The sequence below is a fragment of the Hoplias malabaricus genome, unplaced genomic scaffold, assembly GCF_029633855.1.
Source record: "Hoplias malabaricus isolate fHopMal1 unplaced genomic scaffold, fHopMal1.hap1 scaffold_57, whole genome shotgun sequence".
NCBI classification, from domain to species: domain Eukaryota; kingdom Metazoa; phylum Chordata; class Actinopteri; order Characiformes; family Erythrinidae; genus Hoplias; species Hoplias malabaricus.
Window position 1 is genome coordinate 83,603 of NW_027101283.1, and position 25,407 is coordinate 109,009.

Below are 25,407 nucleotides of genomic sequence, written 5' to 3' on the forward strand. Positions count from 1 at the left end.
GAGGGAGTTAGAGAGAGAGAGAGGGGGGAAACAAAGCCAGGCTTTACAGCGGTATAAACCGGATTACATGCACCAGCACACACACACTGATGCACACTCAGTAATACACACAGACACTAATACACACATGCAAACACACACACACAAACATGAGTACTAATAAAAATGCACAGACAAACACACACACACACACACACACTAATACACAGAGATAAACACAGGGAGCAGTGGACGCTGCTGAAGAGAAATGATCTGTGATGTAAGGGAGCAGTAATGGAGATGTTAGTGTGTGTGTGTTGTTGCAGAGTTCTGTCCCAGTGTATGTGTGTGAGGTGTGTGAGGGGTGTGAGGCCTGATAGGTGGTCTGAAGTTTCATCGCCTGTTCAAATCTAGGCATTGTGAATGGTAAACTTGGCTCATGTGCAGCTGCTCCAGAGAATCCCACTGTGTGTATGCAGTTGTCATTTCATAATGCTGTAGGGCGTCTACACACTGACGGAGAGATGGAGTTCCTCTGGTGTGTGGAACAGTGGAACTGTGTTCTCTGGATTGAAAGGGGTTCCTCTGGTGTGTGGAACAGTGGAACTGTGTTCTCTGGAGTGATGGGGTTCCTCTGGTGTGTGGAACAGTGGAACTGTGTTCTCTGGAGTGATGGGGCTCCCCTGGGGTGAGTTTGAGTGGTGAGTTTGATCCAGAACTAATCCCCAACACCAGCCCCTTACCCTCACTGATGATGATGAGGCTGAACTCCATCAGATCCTCACAGCTATGTTCTTACAGTGTCCACAAACTTGTGGTCACACTGTGCACTTGTACAGGAGTGAAACTCTTCCTGTCATCATTTCTATTTTGAAAATATATATATATATTTAATTTAGCATTCATCATGATGCTGTTTGTTTGTTTGTTCAGGTACCCATGTTATGGAGGGCTCTGGGAAGATGGTGGTAACAGCGGTGGGGATCAACTCTCAAACAGGGATCATCTTCACTCTGCTGGGCGCCGGAGAGATAGAAGAGGAGAAGAAAGAGAAGAAGAAGGGTACAGACAGTTTCACACACTTCTACACACATTCTCACATTTTCACACACTTCTACATATATCTACACACAGTCACGCACTTCTACACATATGACCTGCTTTGGTCCAAACTCCACGAGCCCCACAGCAGTGTTCTCCCCCTGTGTAAACAGCCCCTGTTCAGAACGCCCGCTTTCAGCACCTGTTCCTTTAAATGATAATGAGCCGCTCGCTGTTCACCCCGACCCCGAGCGCACAGCAGTGAGGAGCGAGGAGCAGAAGCTCTGGTTTTTAGCCGTTTTCACTCTGTTCTCTTTCTTCTCCGTTTTTACTCAGTGCTCTTATTTCTCCGCGCTCGTTGTGTCTGTTTCGCTGAGTTTAACCTCGTCTTTGTGCTCTCACATAAACATGGGTCCAGCGCTGTGATTGGACAGACTCAGACGAGGGGGCGGGGCCATTCTAAAGTCTCTGCACTTGACATCAGGCAGCGCACAGAAAACTGACTGAGGGTTTGTTTCACAGTGTGTGGGTTGGTGGGCTCCAGAGCCACACACTAATATGAACATGCTCTGAACAAGTAAAACAAATACAGAAATGGGTTGAGAATACAGTAACATTCTTGGAAAAAAATTTTCATGTATTTACAGGTTTCAATCAAAAAGACGTTGTTTTTTGCTAATGTTTATTTACTCATTTTGATTCATTGTGCCATAGTTTTTCATTTAACTTTTATGTATTTCATTCTTTGTTTTGCATGCCACCTTCATCCTCTGTTTTCAAACCAAAGCCGAGGTCAATAGTAGCTCGTCGGTGCAGTTTTCGGCCGCTCCGGTGAGAGAGTGCAGCGTTGTTAATGGTACGTGAAGCAGAGAGAATAGAACTGAAGGCTTTGTCTGTTACATCACTTCTTTCTACACACATTCTCCTCCACAGTCCTCTGTCTCTTTATCTGTGTGGATTTAAACCACTCTGACTCCTGCTGGTGTGGGTAAACTCAATTTCACTGTGTTTGCCTCCTGCAGGGAAACAGGACGCCACTCTGGAAAACAACCAGAACAAAGGTACACTGCTTACAGCCTGACATTAAACAAATTAAACCATCTGTAGCTTGACCTGAGTGTGGACTTTTTGTCTGGTAAACGACTGGTGGCAGTATGCATGAGTGTTTTCATGGCAGCAGTGCACACCTTGACTTCTCATATTCAAGTCTGAATAATAATGCCCTACTTTCTCAGAACAATAGCTTACTATGAAGCTCCCGCTCTTCTGTCATTGTACAGTGACTGTGTGTCGTATTAAAATCACATTCTCATTTTATTCAACAGAAAAGAACCTAAAAAGCAGTGTCACTGCGCTCCGTTCCCGACTCTGACACTGACTCCATCTGTAACTGGTCTAAACCCACACTCTCACAGACTTTTGGACACAGTATTATCCCCAAGAACAGAACAAACCCATCACAGTCTTCTGCAGCTTTTTCCTGATGGAGCTCAGCATCCAATAAACTCTTCATGTTTTTATAGTACTTCATTTATAGATGATTTTCAATTGAATAAAAAAACAAAAGACCAGGAGAATGATTGAATGTATAATTACTATAATGTGTTAAACAAAAAAACAAATGTATACAACCAATAAATAATTATGTCCTAGTAATATTTCAGTATTTTCACATACAGCCATCAATAACAGAGAAAAAGAATCCAGTCCACTACGGTACAGATCATATCCTCATATCAAAGTGTGAGATAAAACGTGTGACCTACAGGATTACTCTCAGATTTGGGTTTCAGCAGCAGTTCTGTGGAACATCTTTGTATTTAAGGGTTTTGTTACTGAAACGTGTGGAGGGAACCGCGTCCATTTTAAAGCCCTGGTGTCCTCTCTGTCCTAAAATCTTTCGGATGTTTCCCTCCCCAGCGAAGAAGCAGGACGAGGCTGTGGCCATGGAGATGCAGCCCTTGAAGAGCGCAGAGGGAGGAGAGGTGGAGGAGAAAGAGAAGAAGAAAGCCAGCGTTCCAAAGAAAGAGAAATCTGTTCTCCAGGGGAAGCTCACCAAGCTGGCTGTCCAGATCGGGAAAGCGGGTGAGTTCCTCTGAGCTTTAGAGCCTTCTGCTAATTTTACTGAGTGGCCTTCATTTATGTGCAGAAGAGTAAAAAATACAACCCTCCACAGGAACTGGCGATCACCCACATTTATTAAAGAGGCCGTTACAGAGTCGGCCCTGCATAGATTATCACTGACCAGTTTGATTCAGCCACCAAACAAGACATAAACAGACCAACTAACGGTCTTTCATATCTGCACTGTAACCCAAAAGCTGTATGTGTGAGTGCAACATTTTCCCTTGATTTTCTGCCAACTTTATCCCACTAGCGCGCTAGTAAAGGCTCCAGGTAAAGTCACAGTGAGCAAGTGTGTAACTAGAGCCACTAATGTCCCAGAGTATCCCCTGTGAGACTGCATCTGACACAGAAAATTTCAGCCCTTCAGTTTCTCTGGAGTTTCTCTTGAGTTTTTATGTGAAAGAAAGTAAACAGTAATCAGGTCTGTGGAAAAATAATGGACCGTTCTTCCACAAGAGGAAGAAAGGGCAATGAAATCCACTATAGACTCTTCAAACCCTAGACATTGTGTAGTTAAACTCCACTGGGAGACGCTAGAAAAAAAAGTGTGCAATAAAGTGTGCAATTACCTCACAACACACTAGAACCACATTCGATTTAAACACTATGTCAACCACCACTCCATCACGGTAACCATAGCAACCACCCGGAACATATCAGCACAACAGCAGCTACTTTCTGCAAGAATTTAGGAGCATGAAAAGATTTTTTATTAACTTCTCAGGACTTTTTTTCTGTTTTATTAGCACTGTGCAACATGTGGAGATGAAAAAGTGCATCTAAAGTCTCATTCACACATCCATAAACCAGAACTATTCCAGACTTTATCCAGAGGAGCTGTGTGTGTGAACGCAAATGTCCGTAACCTTTGCCCTGGATGTTACCCGGATTTTATCCTGCCTCTGGTACACAGTCCGGGTAATGTCTGAGTGAGCCCTTGTGTGAATAGAGCTGGGAATGTTCCAGAGAATCGTGCTGTATCTCCTGCACATGCTGCACAAGCTCCGCCCCCTTCCTTAACCATACTTCACATGTTTAATGTGAAAAATGGCTTAAGGTGGTTCATGAGTGTTTAAATGAATTTTCATTAAAATCTGCCTCATTTAAACCTCATAGTGTGACAGATCGTACTCCAAAATCTTTTTGGAAAGCCAGAGGAACCCGTATTTATCTGGAACACTGTTCTCTGCTCCATGATAAACTCTGTCCCCAAACATTCAGTGTTAGTTTAAAGTGATATTGTAAACAGTTCACAGACGCATGTGTGTATGGTTTACCACAGCAGAGGGCTGCAGTAAATGAAACAGTTTGTTCCCTTGAGGCCTCTGAGAGAGTGTCTCTGTCTCTGTCCCCTGTCTCAGGGCTAGTGATGTCAGCGATCACTGTGATTATCCTGATGCTGTACTTCGTGATCGAGACGTTCGTGGTCCAGGATCGCCCGTGGCTGTCCGAGTGCAGCCCCATTTACGTGCAGTATTTTGTTAAATTCTTCATCATCGGGGTCACTGTTCTGGTGGTGGCCGTCCCTGAGGGTCTTCCCCTCGCCGTCACCATCTCTCTGGCCTACTCTGTAAAGGTAAGTCACCAGTAACGGAACCTGACCTGCTCCTGTAAACATAGATCGGTGAGGATTTACCACCAGATAAAAAAAACAAGTCAGCATTTCTGTTAAAAAGCGCTTTAGAAATGTCATTTGTTGTCATTATTATTAATGAGAGTATACTACAAAACATGACTCAGCATTAGAAATGAGCAGCAAAGTTGAGTCAGCATGTCTAACAAGACTGTAGAGGAGGTCAGTGAGGTTAATCATCAGTGATTATATTTTACATAAAAGACAGGACAATATTTTCATTATCTACAAGTATTGTCAGCATTAATGGCATCACAGTGGAGCAGCAGGAAGTGTCTCTGTCACAGCTCCAGGGTCCTGGAGGTTGTGGGTTCGAGTCCCGCTCCGGGTGACTGTCTGTGAGGAGTGTGGTGTGTTCTCCCTGTGTCCGCGTGGGTTTCCTCCGGGTGACTGTCTGTGAGGAGTGTGGTGTGTTCTCTCTGTGTCTGCGTGGGTCTCCTCCGGGTGACTGTCTGTGAGGAGTGTGGTGTGTTCTCCCTGTGTCCGCGTGGGTTTCCTCCGGGTGACTGTCTGTGAGGAGTGTGGTGTGTTCTCTCTGTGTCTGCGTGGGTTTCCTCTGGGTGACTGTCTGTGAGGAGTGTGGTGTGCTCTCCCTGTGTCTGCATGGGTTTCCTCCGGTTGCTCCGGTTGCTCCAGTTTCCCCCCACAATCGAAAAAAACATGTTGGTATGTGATTGGAGACTCAGAATTGTTCGTAGATGTGAGTGTGTGAGTGAATGTGTGAGTGTGTGAGTGTGTGAGTGTGTGAGTGAATGTGTGAGTGTGTCACCCTGTGAAAGATTGGCACCCCCTCTAGTGTGTGTTCCTGCCTTGCACCCAGTGATTCTGGGTAGGCTGCGGACCCACCGCTGCCCTGAACTGGATAAGGGTCACAGACAATGAATGAATGAATGAAGCATTTTTATGACTTATACATTAAAGATGAGTCAGGATTTTTATAGTCTTTAGAGTAAGAGTGTGTCAGAATGTTATGAGAAATACACTAAAGGTAAGTCAGCAATAGCAAAGGTGACTCAGCATTTTAAAAGCGTAATTTTATGAACTGCTGTTAAGGTGAGTCAGCATTTTTGTGAGTGATACTGTAAATATGAGTCTGCATTTCATAAGCAATACACTAAATCATATCGTTAGATATACAGTAAAGGTGAGTCAGCACTTGTAAAGGCATCTCTTCGGTTCCTCTCCTTGTTGAATCATGTCCTGTATGTTTCTCCAGAAAATGATGAAGGACAACAACCTGGTGAGACATCTGGATGCCTGTGAGACAATGGGGAATGCAACAGCGATTTGTTCGGACAAAACCGGAACGCTGACCACCAACAGGATGACGGCGGTTCAGATCTACATCGGAGATCAGCACTTCCACGAGATTCCCAGTCCACAACACATCAGCCATCACGCCCTGGAGCTGCTCACCACCGCCATCTCCCTCAACAGCGCCTACACCTCCAAGATCATGGTGAGGGCTAAATCCTGGTTTAAACCTGGCTTAAATCCCCCAACAACCCAGATTAATCCCAGACTAAACTCACTTTAATCCTGTTTTAGACTCAGTTCAGGTCTTTCTTATTCCTCTCTCTCTCTCCCTCTCTCTCTCTCTCTAGCCGGCTGATAAAGAGGGAGGTCTTCCGAAGCAGGTTGGGAATAAGACGGAATGTGCTCTGCTGGGATTAGTTTTGGATCTGAAGCGGGATTATCAGTGCATCCGGGAGCAGATTCCTGAGGAGAAGCTATTTAAGGTTTACACCTTTAACTCTGTGCGGAAATCCATGAGCACTGTCATCCAGCTTCCGGACCGGAGCTTCCGCATCTACAACAAAGGAGCCTCGGAGATCCTCCTGAAGAAGTGGGTCGGGTCGGGCTTGGGTCCACACTCACTGCAGTACACAACACTTATGGTGTCTGTCCGCTGGTCAGTGTGGTCTGTGTTTGTGAGCCTTGATCATGTTCGACCAATCGGTAATCAGCACAACTTCTAACTCCACCCATACGGTCCAGCTCAGCATGTTTGAGATGTTTCTCAGTGTAACGTCATCTTCCACTATACGGGTTCTTTAACTGTTTTTGCTGCTTGTGTTCTTGAGTATTGGAACGAAACTTCGGCAGTGGAAGGTAACAGCTGTCAAAGACATGAGAACGTGAAAACACACAGGAACACATACTGAGAAACGACCCACGTTCAGTTTGGGTTCTTCAGGAAGGGACATAATCACGGATTTTAATCCTGACTGAGCCAAACTGCACTGACCAGTGGAGAAACATCAGTGTACAAGCCCTAACTCTCACTGTACTAAACCTGATCCTGTACTAATCCTAACTCTCACTGTACTAAACCTGATCCTATACTAGTCCTAACTCTCACTGTACTAAACCTGATCCTGTACTAGTCCTAACACTCACTGTACTAAACCTGATTCTGTACTAGTCCTGACTCTCACTGTACTAAACCTGATCCTGTACTAGTCCTAACACTCACTGTACTTAACCTGATCCTGTACTAGTCCTAACACTCACTGTACTAAACCTGATTCTGTACTAGTCCTGACTCTCACTGTACTAAACCTGATCCTGTACTAGTCCTAACACTCACTGTACTAAACCCAATCCTGTACTAGTCCTAACGCTCAATGTACTAAACCTGATCCTGTACTAGTCCTAACTCTCACTGTACTAGACCTGATCCTGTACTAGTCCTAACTCTCAATGTACTAAACCTGATCCTGTACTAATCCTAACACTCATTGTCCTAAACCTGACCCTGTACTAGCCCTAAAACTCACTGTACTAAACCTGATCCTTAGTGTAATAGCCCTAACACTCACTGTACTAAACCTGATCATTAGTGTACTAGCGCTAACACTCACTGTACTAAACCTGACCCTGTACTAGCCCTGACACTCACTGTACTAAACCTGATCCTTAGTGTAATAGCCCTAACACTCACTGTACTAAACCTGATCATTAGTGTACTAGCGCTAACACTCACTGTACTAAACCTGACCCTGTACTAGCCCTAACACTCACTGTACTAAACCTGACCCTGTATTAGCCCTAACACTCACTGTACTAAACCTGATCCTTAGTGTACTAGTCTTGTACTAAGTCTAAACCTACCTTTGTGTGTTATCCTGATGCTGCTACCTACTGCAGTGTTATGTTTCCCCTCCTCTCTGCAGGTGCTCCTCCATTCTGTCGCGGGACGGAGCCGCTCATCCCTTTAAGCCGCGAGACAGAGACGAGATGGTGAAGAAAGTGATTGAGCCGATGGCCTGCGATGGGCTGAGGACGATCTGCGTGGCGTACAGGGATCTACCTGCAGACCCTCCACCCGACTGGGACAACGAGGCTGAGATCATCAATAACCTCACCTGCATCACCGTGGTGGGCATCGAGGACCCAGTCCGGCCCGAGGTCAGTGCTCAGACTCACATACACACTACCTACAAACAACCAGGTTCATTTGGGCAGCTGACTTTTATTTACTTTAAGACACTTTAGTCTTCTGACTAAAATGTGTATTAATTTCAGTCTCAACTTAGTCGTTTAATACTCTTAGTTATAGTTTAGTTTTAGTGTATAAAAGCTAAAAAAATTTGCTCTACTTTTAGTTCGTTAAATTAAAAACAATCAGCCTTTAGTAATTGATGTATTACAAAACATAATAGTGTAGTGATGATATACAGTTAAACAATAACCAGAGGTGGGTCGTACCGTACTACATTTACGCCGTTACATTTATCCATAACATTTTAGGTAAATGGTACTTATAACAGTGGTTTAATGCAGCGTTCGTTTTACTTTTACTTGAGTAAATTAAATCCATTACACTGAGCTACATTCTGCTCACTACTCGCTACTAATTTTTATCAATCTGTCAAATGCACGACCTCTTTGTTTTGTTTTGTTTTGTTTTGTCAAGACTTCCAACAGAGGCTCTGTCACAGGACTGTGTCTCAGGTCTCATCAATCAAATGTAGCCACTAGAGACGTTTTTTGACTCAGTTTCACCAATCAAACAGAGCCAAGCTGTCACATGACCATGCACACAATCCCCGCGGCGGAGATGAGCACAGAAGGATTTTATTTATTACTGTTTTAGTTGTTTAAGAGATATTCTCAGGCTCTGAATTTGTTCATTGCTGTTTTACATTTGTGTGCACTCAGGCGTAGTGTTTGACGTCCTGATTATTAAACACAGGTTACTCAGCAGTTACTCGGTACTTTAGTAGTTTTTCACTTAGTGAAGTACTCAAGTAATTAATTGGGTGACTACATTTAGTTGAGTCAAATTATACAAAAGTAACAGTACTCTTACTTGAGTAAAATATTTGGCTACACTACCCACCTCTTTCAATAATTAAACCTAAATACTTGTGTTACTATAGTATTTTATAGGTATTATTTATTACTGACTTTCATGAACAATAATTTAAAACATATGTTACTAAAATGTTAACCTCCAAAATTATGGAAGATATTTGGCCATTTCTTTTCTTCAAACACATAATGTATTTATTTAATATTAAGTTCAAAGCCCCTGCAGAAAGCCTCGCAAACAGAGACTGAATCGACTCCAAGTGATTCAACTGTATGAATCACTGGCCGACAGTTGATACGAGTGACTCCCAGATGTTGGAAGAATTGATTCTTCACTGCTCGCCCAGCCGCTCTCGCCCTGATAACAGCAAACAGATGAAGCATTTTTCTGTTTTTATTTCCTTGAGATTTTCTTGGGGTTGGGTCTATGTTTGCACAAATTAATCAGTTGCGCCCTGCCGACATTCCCCCCACCCCCCACCCCACTCCCCCAGAGAGCCAATCAGAGTGCAGCTAGTAGAGACCTGACAGTGAGGCCATATTCGTGCAAGAAAATATCAGACTCTCAGACCTGTGGCTGAGACTAAGGCAACAGTAATATTTAAGTAACAAGACGTTCAAACTTCATGGCATTTTTAACTTAACTGTCCAACAAATGGTTTCTTGGGAGTCTTTTATCACTGCATCAGAACAGGAAGAGGCGTCAGGGACTAAGGCTGCTTCTAGAACTAAGAGTGTAACAGTGTGGGCTGCTGGGCTGCTGAACCCAGATTCACTGGGTTGTGTCTGATACTTGAAACAAATGCTGCATTGAATGAACGTCTGGTTCCTTTGACTGTCAGGTTGTGTTTTTTTATAAAGATCGTTAGCTGCACATGAGCTGAAGGTCGCCGTTCCCAATGCTACATGAAGGATAGTATGGAACTGGTATGGAGCTAGTTCCATGCCTTTTGAGGTGAGTTTGGGTGGTGATTGTCCAACACCAGCGCCTGACCCCACTGATGCTCTCGTGGTTGATAGCCATCAAATCCTCACAGCAGAGGTCTTATATCTAGCGCCAAGTCTTACCAGAAAGGTACAGAGAAACACACTCCTGATTAATACCCTTAATACGAGTAGGTGTCCACCAACTTTTGTCCACCTGGTGTACATCACGCTGGCAGACAGACGCCTGTCTTCCTCATTCCTGACATTCCTGCCTCTGTTTCAGTCGGAAAATTATACTTAATGTCATTTTAAAGTTAAAGTTTAAAAGCCGTGGCGCTTCGGAGGTTCTCTGGAATTTCTCCTTTGCTCGCGTCTCATGGGCTGAGAGTGAGGAGGCTGGTCTCTGCTCGTCCAATCAGGTCCCGGAGGCGATCCGGAAGTGCCAGAGGGCAGGGATCACGGTGAGGATGGTGACGGGAGACAACATCAACACAGCTCGGGCCATCGCAGCCAAGTGCGGCATCATCCACCCCACTGATGACTTCCTGTGCATGGAGGGGAAGGACTTCAACCGGCGAATCAGAAATCAGAAAGGAGAGGTGTGTTCCAGTACTTCAGAGTCATCATTCACCTCGCTGAACTGTGTGTGTGTGTGTGTGTGTGTAAGAGAGAGAGAGGGGGGGGGAGCGGGGCAGTGAGAGGAGAGAGAGAGAGAGAGAGAGAGTGAGACACACACCCAGTCACTCACACACTCACCCAGTCACTCACACACACTCACCCATCACTCATACAGACACCCAGTAACTCACACACTCACCCAGTCACTCACACACTCACCCAGTCACTCAGACACACACACACACCCAGTCACTCACACACTCACACCTGTGGACAGTGTCACACACTCACCCAGTCACTCACACACTCACCCAGTCACTCACACATTCACCCAGTCACTTATACACTCACCCATCACTCATACACTCACCAGTCACTCATACACTCACACCTGTGGACAGTGTCACACACTCACCCAGTCACTCACACACTCATACCTGTGGACATTGTCACACACTCACCCTGTCACTCACACAGTCGCTCACACACTCACATCTGTGAACATTGTCACACACTCACCCTGTCACTCTCACACTCACTCAGCTCCAGGTCACAGTTTTCTTTGAGCTGATTATTTATTCATTGTTTATTCGTTGCAGGTGGAGCAGGAGCGGATCGATAAAATCTGGCCTAAACTCAGAGTCCTGGCAAGATCCTCTCCTACAGACAAACACACACTGGTCAAAGGTAAACACACACACACACACACACACACACAAACACACACACACACACACACTGTCTGAACAAAACACAATGCTATAATGAGACTAAATTAATCAAGATTATTTTCTACAATGATTTCTACAAATCTTTTGTATGGTATTAATATTAAATGTGTGTGGGCGTTTGTGTGTGTGTGTGTGTGTGTGTGTGTGTGTGTGTGTGTGTGTGTGTAGGTATTATAGACAGTACTATCTGTGAGCAGAGACAGGTTGTGGCTGTAACCGGTGATGGGACGAATGATGGTCCAGCTCTGAAAAAAGCTGATGTAGGATTCGCCATGGTGAGAAACACCTCGATTTACACAAAAACAGTCCCATTATCCTGTAGTGGGGTTAATGTGAGTGTGGCTAACTGTCCATTTAAGGAGTTGTGTGTGTGGCTGGAGGCCATATATGGATCTTAAATGTAATTTTCATGAACTGTAATCTAAAACCCTGTGTATAAAACTCTGAGTGTGTCTCCTTTCCATGGGCTGGTCTGCAGTCGGTTTGCTCTGGAAACCGCTCTAATGTGTTTACGAAGCCCCAGTGTCTGTAAATGGGTAAAAAAACAAAGTGTCTGGGTCCAGTGCTAGGCTTTCTCTCTCTCTCTGCTCACGGCAGAGAAACGCCATCTGGAGGTTTTTAGACAACGGAGAGACTCCAAACGCTGAAAAGCACCAACTGAGATGAGGATGTTGCTCTATTCCTGCTCCATAGGGGGGTAACACTGACTTATTTTTGCTGTTACAGTTACATTACTTAAGGTGGAACTGATTCTAAATTCAGGAGAGCGCTAACGGCATGAAAGTAAACAGAGCGAAAATGCTACAAAACTAAACAGCTCGAGTTACACATGAGTTTCTGTGGGAATTCAAACACTGAATAAAAAATTTACAGATGAGTTATACTTCAGACACCAACAAGATACAGTCATTTTTCACCTCACACACACGGCTCCACCTTAAAAGAAGTGGAGCTTCTGAACATAAACACACTGGAAAGAACTGTGTTTCCCCACAATCGTAGACTTCCCCTTTAATGACCTTGTAAGTCAGAGGGTTTAGAGTGTATTATTGTTTGTGTGTGTGTATGTGTGTGTGTGTGTGTAATCAGGGTATTGCCGGTACAGACGTAGCAAAGGAAGCCTCTGACATCATTCTGACGGACGACAACTTCACCAGCATTGTGAAGGCAGTGATGTGGGGCAGAAATGTTTACGACAGTATCTCCAAGTTCCTCCAGTTCCAGCTCACTGTGAACGTAGTGGCCGTTATAGTGGCCTTTACTGGAGCCTGCATTACTCAGGTACACACACACACACACACACATACACACACACACACATACACACACACACACACACACATTACACTCACTATCCACTCTCTCGACTCCTACAATTACATACAAGTCTGTTTCTCTGCATACATTGTTACCCCCCTCTCCCCCTGTTCCTCAGCACTCAGGACCCCCACAGAGCAGGTGTGATGTGGTGGTGGATCATTCTCAGCGCTGCAGTGACACTGACGTGGTGGTGGTGTGTTAGTGTGTGTTGTGCTGGTGTAGAGTGGATCAGACACAGCAGTGCTGCTGGAGTTTTTAAACCCTGTGTCCACTTTCTGTCCACTCTGTGAGACACTCCTCCCTCGTTGGTCCACCTTGTAGATGTAGAGTCAGAGACAGTAGCTCATCTGTCGCTGCACAGTGTGTGTCGCTCGTCCTCTAGTCCTTCATCAGTGACACAGGACGCTGTCGGCTGGATAGACTATTCTCAGTCCACCAGTGACACTGAGGATGTACAATGTTTCTTTTAAAATATTACTAAAATGTGTGTGTGTGTGTGTGTGTGTGTGTGTGTCCATGTTTAGGACTCTCCTCTTAAAGCAGTGCAGATGTTGTGGGTGAACCTCATCATGGACACCTTTGCGTCTCTGGCGCTGGCGACTGAGCCGCCCACTGAGGCCCTGCTGCTGCGGAAACCGTACGGCAGGAACAACCCACTCATCTCCAGAACTATGATGAAGAACATCCTGGGCCACGGAGTGTATCAGCTCGTCATCATCTTCACTCTGCTCTTCCTAGGTACGCTGGACATTACTGCAACCTGCTGAAGCCATATTCTCGAGTCCTTGACTCCTGGATTTTGTAAATCAATAACTAATGTCTGTCTCCTTCATTTACATCAACATTCAAAAATGTCCTTGATATTTATATCTAACATAACTTCCCAAAAAGTGAGTACATGGAGCTCATAGAAACTGGTGTAGTGTAACCATAGAAACTAGTGTAGTGTAACCATGGAAACTACTGTAGTGTAACCAAGGAAGCTACTGTAGTGTAACCATGGAAACAAGTGTAGTGTAACCATGGGAATGGACATAATTTAACTGTAGGAAAGGGTGTGTTATTACCATGGAAACCAGTGTAATGTAACCATGGAATTAGATGTATTACAACTATAGAAATTATTATAATGTAACCATAGAAACCAGTGTAGTGTATAATGGTAACATGGAAATAGTTGTAGCTATCCCAGTGCTGACTGACCTACCCGCTCCTCCCTGTTCTTCACTAGGCGAACAGATTTTTGATATTGACAGCGGTCGGGACGCTCCTCTCCACGCTCCTCCGTCCGAACACTACACCATCATCTTCAACACCTTCGTCCTCATGCAGCTCTTCAACGAGATCAACGCTCGCAAGATCCATGGAGAGAGGAACGTGTTCGACGGGATCTTCTCCAACCCCATCTTCTGCACCATCGTCCTCGGGACCTTCGTTATCCAGGTGCGGCTCAGTCCATGTTCACCTTGTTTCCTGTTGAACCATGAGATTATCAGCTCCAGTCTGAGGAGTGCAGTTAGCAACCTGCTAGTTTCTGGGGTGTAAGCCTCCTTTAATTTTTAGCTGCATTAGCCTCGCAGCTCCACATGGACTTTTCCACACAGACACAGTTTGGCACAGCGCTCACAAACCAAGGGGCTTAAATGACATAGGGAGCCATCGATTGGCTCTTTAACTGTGCTGAGAAGCCCTAACCTATAGAGGAGAAGTGGGTGTGTATGATTTTTCATGTGTGTGTGTGTGTGTGTGTGTGTGTGTGTGTGTGTGTGTGTGCAGATAGTGATAGTGCAGTTTGGAGGGAAGCCATTCAGCTGTTCTCCGCTGAACGTGGAGCAGTGGTTATGGTGTCTGTTTGTTGGAGTTGGCGAACTGCTCTGGGGTCAGGTAATACACACCTCACTGACATGAAAAATTCACAAAAATATGGACCTCTCTGTTACCTGCTTTGAATCAAAGATCTACAGCAGTTTAGCTCCACCCACTCAGCCTACAGCAGTTTAGCTCCACCCACTCAGCCTAAAGCAGTTTAGCTCCACCCACTCAGCCTACAGCAGTTTAGCTCCACCCACTCAGCCTATAGCAGTTTAGCTCCACCCACTCAGCCTACAGCAATTTAGCCCCACCCACTCAGCCTAAAGCAGTTTAGCTCCACCCACTCAGCCTTCAGCAGTTTAGCTCCACCCTCTCAGCCTACAGCAGTTTAGCTCCACCCACTCAGCCTACAGCAGTTTAGCTCCACCAACTCAACTTAAAGCAGTTTAGCCACACCCACTCTGCCTACAGCAGTTTAACTCCACCCACTCAGCCTACAGCAGTTTATCTCCACCCACTCAGCCTACAGCAATTTTGCTCCATTCACTCTGCCTACAGCAGTTAAGTTCCACCCACTCTGCCTACAGCAGTTTAGCTCCACCCACTCAGCCTACAGCAGTTTAGCTCCACCCACTCAGCCTAAAGCAGATTAGCTCCACCCGCTCTGCTAAAAATGTTAAAGGAGTGTGTTTGTAGACTAGTCAGACTGTTTATTTGTTTACTTGTTTGTTTACATTTGCATACAGTTTATATCCTCTGTGCCGACCAGTCAACTGAAGTGTCTGAAGGAGGCGGGGCACGGGCCGGCGCCTGATGACATCATGGATGAAGATTTGGCGGAAGACGAGGAGGAGATCGACCACGCGGAGCGTGAACTGAGACGAGGACAGATCCTGTGGTTCAGGGGATTAAACCGAATCCAGACTCAGGTAATACCAGATTTCCTCTCTCCCCATCGGGAACACGGGCTGATCCTCATCCTCTGAGCTTCTCGGCTTAGTTTATCTTTATCTTACAGTCATTTAAAGGAGCAGTCAGTCTTTTTCTGCTCTGAATCTACTTCACGTTATGAAACAGATGTTATACTGACCCCTGGTGGCCTTAGATTCTGTTCTAATCCTTGTTTCAAACATGTCCCTTGGAGTATAGAGCAGTCTGGTTCTCCTGGTATCGCATGTGAAATGATCTTTATAGAAAACGATGCAGTAAGAATAAAAACTTTAAAACAATTTCATTGGTGAAAACGACTGATTGCACCTTTAATCTGTGCTGACCTGTTAAAGCTGTGCCTTAAATTCGCCTTTCTCTCAGTTACAGACCGTCTCTGTCTCCTCCTTGATATTAACTCTGTATTTCTCATTTGTTTACGTTTGTAATTCTCTCTTCTCTTCCTCTCTCCGCTCGCTCAGCTCTCCATCTCTGTTTATTTCTCCTTCGCTTGTTTACTTTTTGACTCTGGGTTGGTCCTGTGCTGGTAACTATTCTCACCACTGATATCTTTAGATTTTATTGGTTATTCTGTTTATTATTATTATTATTATTGGGTATGGAGCCGTGAGGAGGCTGCTTCACCTCCAAAAGCTCACTCTCATTAAATTCTGTTACTTTAAAGCTTTAAAAGACCCATATCAAGAAAAGCAAAGGTAATTTGTTCAAGTTTCATAAGCTGTAGCAAAAATAACCTCATGGTTGTGATGTCACATATTTTCATTTCTGTCCATAGAGCAGTTTAGCTCCTCCCATTCAGCCTAAAGCATTGTAGCCCCTCCCACTCAACCTAAAGCATTGTAGCCCCTCCCTCTCAGCCTAAAGCCTTGTAGCCCCTCCCACTCAGCCTAAAGCATTGTAGCCCCTCCCACTCAGCCTAAAGCATTGTAGCCCCTCCCACTCAACCTAAAGCATTGTAGCCCCTCCCACTCAGCCTAAAGCATTGTAGCCCCTCCCACTCAGCCTAAAACATTGTAGCCCCTCCCACTCAGCCTAAAGCATTGTAGCCCCTCCCACTCAGCCTAAAGCATTGTAGCCCCTCCCACTCAGCCTAAAGCATTGTAGCCCCTCTCACTCAGCCTAAAGTATTGTAGCCCCTCCCACTCAGCCTAAAGCATTGTAGCCCCTCCCACTCAGCCTAAAACATTGTAGCCCCTCCCACTCAACCTAAAGCATTGTAGCCCCTCCCACTCAGCCTAAAACATTGTAGCCCCTCCCACTCAGCCTAAAGCATTGTAGCCCCTCTCACTCAGCCTAAAGTATTTTAGCCCTGCCTTTTAAGCTTATGGTATTTCAGCCATTCCGTCTACATAAGTTTAGCTCTGTCTATTCCACCTAGAGCAGTTTAGCCTCACCCATTCTACCTATGGAAGTTTAGCTCCGCCCATTGTACCTGCAGCTTAGCCCCACCCATTCAGCAACAGTATGGGAGCCAATAAGAATAGAGATCATTTATATCCCAGTCTTAAATGCACAGTTACAAAAACAAGTCAGTTGGAATATGGGCCCTTTAAAGACATTCCCTCACTCTGTCACAGCGATGTGCCTCGTATGTTCTCACCATCATCTCCACTCTTCTCATTGGAGTGTGTGTGTGTTTGTGTGTTTGTGTGATGATGATGATGATGTGTGTTTGTGTGTGTGTGATGTGCTTCTCTCTCTCTCCTGCAGATGGAGGTAGTGAGCACCTTCAAGAGAAGTGGCTCGTTTCAGGGGGCAGTGAGACGCCGCTCGTCCGTGCTGAGCCAGCTCCATGATGTAACCACTGTTTCTAGCCCCACACACTTAGTCCTACCCCCCTCTAATGCCCCCCACAACGAGCTCCAACACTCTATAAACGGCACCGAGCCACGGCACTCTCGCTGCGAGGATGTCTAGTACACACACACACACACACACACACAGAACAATGCCCACACACACCCTGGCTTCCACACCTGCCTTCAGACTGTGGCTGGGCTGCTGAATGTGTGAGAGACAGACAAGGAGAGAGACAGAAAATGAGAGAGAGATATCAGAGAGACTAGCCCCCGGCTCCAATACTGCTTTTGATTTCCCTAAACCACTAGACCTTGCAGTCTCCTAGGTCTATAGACATGGGATGTGTCCAAGACAGAGCCAGAGTCAATACAGTATCCAACAGAGAGACTGAGTGAATACAAAGTCCAACAGCAAGACAGAGTCAATACAGAGAGACTGAGTCTAACAGAGAGAAAGTCAATACAGAGAGACTGAGTCTAACAGAGAGAAAGTCAATACAGAGAGACAGAGTCTAACAGAGAGAAAGTCAATACAGAGAGACAGAGTCAATACAGAGTCCAACAGAGAGACTGAGTCAATACAGAGTCCAACAGAGAGACTGAGTCAATACAGAGTCCAACAGAGAGACTGAGAATAACAGAGAGAGAGTCAATACAGAGAGACTGAGTCTAACAGCGAGAGAGTCAATACAGAGAGACTGAGTCAATACAGAGTACAACAGAGACTGAGTCAATACAGAGTCCAACAGAGGCTGAGAATAACAGAGAGAGAGTCAATACAGAGAGACTGAGTCTAACAGAGAGAGAGTCAATACAGAGAGACTGAGTCTAACAGCGAGAGAGTCAATACAGAGAGACTGAGTCAATACAGAGTACAACAGAGACTGAGTCAATACAGAGTCCAACAGAGAAACTGAGTCAATACAGAGTCCAACAGAGAGACTGAGTCAATACAGAGTCCAACAGAGGCTGAGTCCAACAGAGAGACAGAGTCTAACAGAGAGAGAGTCAATACAGAGAGACAGAATCAATACAGAGTCCAACAGAGAGACAGATTCTAACAGAGAGAGAGTCAATAAAGAGAGAGTCAATACAGAGAGACTGAGTCTAACAAGGAGAGAGAGTCAATACAGAGAGACTGAGTCTAACAAGGAGAGAGAGTCCAACAGAGAGACAGAGTCTAACAGAGAGAGAGTCAATACAGAGAGACTGAGTCAATACAGAGTACAACAGAGACTGAGTCAATACAGAGTCCAACAGAGAAACTGAGTCAATACAGAGTCCAACAGAGAGACTGAGTCAATACAGAGTCCAACAGAGGCTGAGTCCAACAGAGAGACAGAGTCTAACAGAGAGAGAGTCAATACAGAGAGACAGAATCAATACAGAGTCCAACAGAGAGACAGATTCTAACAGAGAGAGAGTCAATAAAGAGAGAGTCAATACAGAGAGACTGAGTCTAACAAGGAGAGAGAGTCAATACAGAGAGACTGAGTCTAACAAGGAGAGAGAGTCCAACAGAGAGACAGAGTCTAACAGAGAGAGAGTCAATACAGAGAGACAGAATCAATACAGAGTACAACAGAGAGACAAAGTCTAACAGAGAGAGTCAATAAAGAGAGAGTCAATACAGAGAGACAGAGTCTAACAGAGAGAGAGTCAATACAGAGTACAACAGAGACTGAGTCAATTCAGAGTACAGTAACTGTTAGCTGAAGTTAGCTTGCCTATGCGTCCAGGCGTTCCTGCTCCGAGCGGCGCCCTCTAGTGGACATTCTACAGAAATTGTCCGTAAGAGCGTCGAGATGTAACCAGAGGTCAGCGCTGTCCACTGTCCTCCCAACTGTAGGCTGGGGTTCAGTTCCCCGCTCAGTCAGGAACGCCACCCCAGCAGGAGCTGTGAATTTAATCTAATGCTGTTACACTTTTTGAGTGCGTAGGGGAAGTCATCTAGTGCACACTGAAGCAGTATTGGAACAGGGGATGCTACTCTCTCCCTCTCTCTCTCTCTCAGTCGTTCTCTCTTTGTCTGTCCATTTCTGTTTCGCTTGTCCATTGGCTGTGTTCTTCCTCTCTTTTTTTCACCCTCCTTCACTTGCTCATTGTCCTCAGGCTGGTGCTTTGCTGCTTTACTCTCAGCTGTTTCTCTCTCTCTCTCTCTCTCTCTCTCTCTATTCTGCGTATATTCCCCATCCATTCATCACCATGAAAGCCTTTATTTCAGTTGTGAAGAGCTGCTCATCTCTCTCTCTCTCTCTCTCTCTCTGCGGTGGGTGTGGGTCTGAGGGGCTTCAGAGTTGAAACTGAAGCCGCTGTGCGTTTGGAGAAGTGTGAGACGCTTGTAAATGACGAGTATAAGCCCATGATGGTTCTGACCTTGTCTTTGTTCTGTTTAGGAGTTTCATGCATCGCTTCTCTGCTCTCGCATGACGTTGGCTCTAACTCTGGGCTTTGTTTCTGGATTTTGACCTTTAGAAGTCTACAGTAATTTACATAATCATTATTATTTGTGCAGATTTACATTTTAATTGTACGCACCTCTAATTAACCGTCATTTTTAACACACACACAAAGTGTGAAATGACATTATATGAAGCTGCACATGATCAACACCAGCACCTGACCTTGTGGCTGAATTCCATCAGTTATTCACAGCAATGTTCAGACGTCCACAAATAAAGCTTTCACACTAACAATAAAACAATCAAATTACAGCATGAGTTTATCACCCACTAAGACTGTGACTTCTAAGAGTTCAGATCTCTAGTCTCTCTCTCTCTCTCTCTCTCTCTCTCTCTTTCAGGCTCTGAGTTATAAACTGAATAATAAGTGTTTTACCTCATTTTAATGTTCTTTTCTGTTGATTTCCGGACTGTAACCTCCTTTTTTTTTTTATTTGTTACGATTAGTTTCTCACTGATTCTGACCCTTCACTGTGGTCAGAGATAAGGCTGCTGCGTGACCCCCACACGACCTCCCTACACAGGCACAGTTATACAGACTGACCCCAACCAGCGTCAGTCTCTGTCACAGTGACCTGGGTCAGCTTCCTCCAGTCCCTTTAACTCTTTCAGTTCCTTCAGTTCCTACTATTACTGAACTGAAGATAAACCTCTCTCTCTCTCTCTCTCTCTCTCTCTCTCTCTCTCTCTCTCTCTCTCTCTCTCGCTCTCTCTCTCTCTCTGTGTGATTTCTGTTATCTGTCCTGTTCTGTTCTCATCTTCACGTTCTGTTTGTAATTATTTGTATTCGTTTTTATGTTTCTGTCTTGTTTTTCTGTTTTATTTTTTATAATTTGTCTGTAATTATAGGCCTTTAAGGCTTTAACCAGTCTCAGGGCAATCTTTAGAAATGGAAAATATTCTGGTATAAAACAATGTTATAAAGTGTCAGAAGTGCCACATTTTCAAAAGCATTTAGAACTTTAAAAATTTAGAACTTTTATTTTGAAATTTAGATTGAATTCCAGTGTAATTCTCAGTTCACTGTGTAAGTGCAGGCGAGTCCTCAGTTTAATTCAAGATTTTATTATTATTAATTATTATTAATATGTTGATTTTAAGTCCCTCCCCCAGTCCTTTTCTTTGTACCGTGATTGGTTGGAATGCTTTGTGTTTGGGGCGGAGTTTTTCAAACACAGTTCCTGTTTTTCCATTCAGCTCCTGAGACGGAATCAGGACTCGCCGACTTCCTCGGTTTCTACTGTTTTTACTTTCACACATTGTCTGAGTCGTGGGCCTTATACTCGTAGTGTTTACAGCGTCAGTCACAAACATTGACAACCATCAAAACAGACTGATTTAAATATGCAAATGCAGATATAACTCTATTCCACATTTTCACAGAGATTTAAAGCAGCTCTTTGGAAAAACAAATCAGCTGCTCGCTCTTCTGTCGTGTGTCTGTGTGAAGCACCCTCGCTTTCATCCTGTTGCCTTTGAGCCACTCGGACTGCATGTGTGTGTGTGTGTGTGTGCACCCCTGGTCAATACACACGTTTCTGTTCATTCTCTGAGGGAAAATAAATGAACACGTCCTTCATATAGAGCTTACACCTGGCAACTTTTACACTGTAACAGTTGATTAAATATTTAAAATTATATTGTCATCTCCCCATTTTAGGTTTGATTTTTTTCCCCAAAATTAAAAAAAAAATGACAAGTCATAACTCTCCTTCCTCTCTGTGTGTGTGTTGGAAGGCCCTCTGTCTGTCCCTCATCACTCATTGCGATGGTAGCCAAACTGGGCTCAGAATTCAGGGCAGAATGGGGCAGTTAAGGTTCTTCTCCAAGCGTGTTGAACAGTAATGATGGAAAAGTGTGTGTTCACATATTTTCACTTGGAAAATCAACAGAATGTTGACATATGTGTGTGTGTGTGTGCGCATGCAGTGCATGCAGCTGGACGACAACCAAGTGCCAACTGCATGCTCTTCTCTTCACTCCTCCACTCACTCTTCTTTTCCAAGAAAGGATTGAAGACGACACATTTTCACGTGCCACAAAAACAACAAACAAAAACAGATGGAAATGGACTCTGAGGAACGCTCTTTATTTTATTTTATTTTATTTTATTTCCTGAGTGTGTGTGGCATGCGGTGCATGATGAAGGACTGCGATGAGGACGAGGTTTGCCGCCGGGTTCATGGGAACATTGAACAAAAACAGAACGTGAACCCCAGGAACCCGGCGTGCTGATGTTGAGGAGGGGGAGGGGGAGGGTTTTTGTTTCGTTTTGTTTTTGCTTTAAACGAAGGTCCTGTACATTTCTTAACTGCTCTGAGAGCGAATGATGATTTAGTTCAGTTTTATTTCTCTCTTAGCGTCTCGAATGAAAACCGTAAGAAACAGGAATGTTAATTATTCTAAAAATAAAGTAAACCAACTGTAAACATGGAATGTGTTCTTTAAAAAGGTTCAGGGGCTCTCCATCAGTGTGGGGACAGTACGCATGTATTTATTTTTGTTTCTGCTGTGGTTGATGTTGTGTTTCATGTCCTGTTTCATTCTCTGCTGAGCACAGAATGTTCAGTGTGTGTTTGTGATGGGCGCCGGGTCACAGTTGTGTACTGAGTACACTGTAATAGTGGGTTACTGTTTGTCTGTGTGTTTGTTTCTTTGTGAAACTGTAAACATTGTCGTGTGTCATTGTGATGCATGTGTTCCAGATTATGTCACAGTGAAAGTGATTGTTTTCATTTGTTTGTTTATTTGTTTCCGTCAGGCTGTCTGTTTTCACTTCAAAGTTTGTTTGTTTGTTTGAGTTTTCTCACTCCTCTGACGAGTTGTGTTTTTGCTAAGTGCCTTACACAGTCGGCCAAAGCCAGGACAGAAATCTCAGAGACGGCTAAAGGCTCCGGCTACTCTCACAGACCACACCACACTTTCACTTCGGGATAGTGCTCCATTTAGGACCCTCATAAACTCAGGAGCGGGTTAAGGTTCTGTCCTGGCGGTTCGGACCCTGTCTGATGTTGTTGTGTTGGTTCGGACCCTAGTTAACCCTGTGCAGGTTCTGAAAATGAAAGTGAAAGTAAAACCCAGTGAAAGTGAAAGTGAAGGAAGGCAGGACGTGTTTCCTGTGCTCACTCAGGAGGTTGTAAGTTGACGCTGGAGGACTAAACTCTTTCTTCTCCATTTCTCTGTCCCTCTCCTCCCTGGTTTGCCTTTTATCCCCTCTCCTGTGGCCTGCTCCCGTTTTTGCCGGTCGTTCCCGTAGATCCGGGTGGTGAAAGCCTTCCGTAGCTCGCTTTACGACGGAATGGAAAAGCCGGAATCCCGCAGCTCCATCCATGACTTCCAGGCCCACCCTGAGTTCCTGATCACCGACTCGGGCCACAGCATCCCGCTGATCGACGAGACGGACGTGGACGACGAGTCGGAGCGGTCCAATCACAACCACGTCCGAGTCCGGCTCTGTCACGCTCCTCCGCCTCCGTCCTCCCTGCCTCCTCAGCGCCCCCCGAGGTCCCGTTACCCCACCAGGCAGCAGAGTCTCCCAATGTCTCTCAACTGCAACAACAATGCCCTGTCCTCCCTGTCCACCCAAACCACACCCCGCACTCCTCCCAGCCCCCTGCACAGCCTGGAAACCTGCCTCTAGAGGGCAGTGTTTACCTGCTGCAGGTGTGTGGCCAACTACTGACATTTATTATGGACATTTTGAACTCCCTGCCCCTAACCCAGCTTCCAGACCTGCCATTAAAGAGTGGACGGTGAGAACGTGCTTTTAGACTCCTGCCCAGTGAGGGACTGCACTGAGGAGTGGACACTGGACATTTGTGGACGTTTTAAACTTGTACAAACAATGCACAGCTTTGAAACATTTTCCTGCCCAAAGCGGAACATGTTTATTTTTGTGGACGCTTTAAACTCTCGCTTACCTTCGTTTGACCCCCACTTTGGCAAAATGCACAGCTAGACACCTGCCCACACGCGTGAGGAGGCAATTTACAGGGAGTGTCCCCCATGCCCAGCTTCCACACACTGACCAACACCCTGCAGCCCCCTCTGCCTCACTGCTCGCCACTGAACATCAGCTGCACTTCCACACTTTAACTTCCTGGACGTTTAAAACTTTTATTAACCTTCAACTGCCCCCTGCAAGCCCACTGCCCCGCTCTGAAACCTGCCCAAAGGGGTCTCGGTTCACCCCTCGGACCCTGGGCAGAGGGGATCTGACCTTTGTGGGTGTTTTTAAATTAATTACACTGACATTACACTGCCTCCACCGCACTTTACACCCTTAATGATTCTGAACTGCCCCCCGGCCCAATACACAGCTTTGAACTCTGCCCCTGGGGTGGGCAGTGGGGGGTTTCATTAAGGAGTGGGTTTCATCCCATACTGCCCCCTACCTTACTTTAAACTGCCTAAACCTTCTCCCAAACTCCCTGCCTCATGCCAAACTGGCTCTTCTTTATCCTAAACTGCCCCTTCCTCTCAGAAAAACTGTCTCTGTGGTGGTGCCCTCAGTGGAACATACTGTATACAGTACCTTTAATTAGGGACAGAACTGTACCTTATATTAACTGTAGATGTTAAAGTTGTGTTGATGTCATTCGCTCCATTTCATCTCCAGGACTTTTATTGTGTTCTTTTATTCTCCACAGTTGTATAATGAAAGATTAGAGAGATCCCCCTCTCCTTCTGGAGAAGAGAATGTAATGAACCTTTAGGGAACACAACTGGACTCTAACACCACTGTTAGTTTAGTTTTAGTTTTTAACTTTTACTAATGGTCCTGATGGACTTGCACACCTGACCCCCCCCCCCCAATCCCCCTCCCCCCAACTCCTTCGCCACCCCCACCCCCTCATCCCAGTACCATCTTCCAAACTCACTGGAGAGGGATTTTCCTCTGGGAGTTTACTAAACAGTGGAGAGGAGCGCCCCGCTGCCCCGGGTCCAGTTCACTGTGATGGAGGTGGAGTTCAGTACCAATTTCTATTGAAAGAAGTCTTTGTAATATTTAGGTGCCATTCCGACCTGACGTTTTTTGGGAATCTTCTTATGCTCATGTATTTATTTCCGGAGAAAGAGATTTTTATGGACTTTTTTTTTTAACTCTCACTGTTGCTCACTGTCTGGAGACGTGGGTTTCATTCAAGACTCAAGGCCAGAGATTCCCAGGACAATTCCGGGAGACTTCTAGGAGATTCCCAACAGATTACCATGACATTTGCATGAGATTTCCAGGAGGATCCCAGGACATTTCCAGGAAATTTCTGTGACATTCCCAGGACAATTCCAGGATATTCCCAAGACATTCCAATGAGATTTCCAGGAGATTCCCAAGTATTAAACACTTACAGACTGAAGTTACTGTCCTTTTTTAAAAACTATGCCCCGCCCCCTGAGCCAAACCAACTCCTCGGACCAAACTTCCAGCCGGAGGAGCTTCTCCTTTCGGCTCTGACGCGGAGAGGAGAGGAACACGAACTTCGATGTTGCACTGGACAGTAGCCACAGACGGATGGACTCTGTTTCGACTGATTTTAAAAAACAATAGACTTCATTTATGTGTAAAATAAAAGAGAATATAATAGTAATAGTAATAATAATTGTAATAATAATTCATAATTCATTCCACCTTTTAATTGATATTATTACTGTTCCGATTATTATTGTGGGTCATTTCTGAGATTACTGAAACC

General features: G+C 45.0%; 1 protein-coding gene across 5 annotated transcripts in view; it reads left to right on the top strand.

The window, feature by feature from the left end:
• Window positions 1–24,536, top strand: part of atp2b3a (ATPase plasma membrane Ca2+ transporting 3a) — a 47,153-nt gene extending 22,617 nt beyond the window's left edge. For 2 of the 5 annotated variants that reach the window (XM_066659402.1, XM_066659403.1), the window contains exons 6-23: window positions 913–1,041; window positions 1,808–1,876; window positions 2,043–2,081; window positions 2,941–3,105; window positions 4,509–4,723; window positions 5,997–6,239; window positions 6,385–6,626; window positions 7,957–8,191; window positions 10,444–10,623; window positions 11,242–11,329; window positions 11,542–11,648; window positions 12,463–12,654; window positions 13,218–13,431; window positions 13,925–14,136; window positions 14,470–14,577; window positions 15,252–15,434; window positions 17,164–17,250; window positions 22,971–24,536. In XM_066659402.1, coding sequence (XP_066515499.1) covers window positions 913–1,041; window positions 1,808–1,876; window positions 2,043–2,081; window positions 2,941–3,105; window positions 4,509–4,723; window positions 5,997–6,239; window positions 6,385–6,626; window positions 7,957–8,191; window positions 10,444–10,623; window positions 11,242–11,329; window positions 11,542–11,648; window positions 12,463–12,654; window positions 13,218–13,431; window positions 13,925–14,136; window positions 14,470–14,577; window positions 15,252–15,434; window positions 17,164–17,250; window positions 22,971–23,354 — 3,092 coding nt within the window. In that variant the 3' untranslated portion in view covers window positions 23,355–24,536. The remainder of the gene's footprint in view (window positions 1–912; window positions 1,042–1,807; window positions 1,877–2,042; window positions 2,082–2,940; window positions 3,106–4,508; window positions 4,724–5,996; window positions 6,240–6,384; window positions 6,627–7,956; window positions 8,192–10,443; window positions 10,624–11,241; window positions 11,330–11,541; window positions 11,649–12,462; window positions 12,655–13,217; window positions 13,432–13,924; window positions 14,137–14,469; window positions 14,578–15,251; window positions 15,435–17,163; window positions 17,251–22,970) is intronic. The other 3 variants (XM_066659405.1, XM_066659404.1, XM_066659406.1) reach the window with 3 other exon arrangements.
• Window positions 24,537–25,407: the final 871 nt, after the last annotated feature.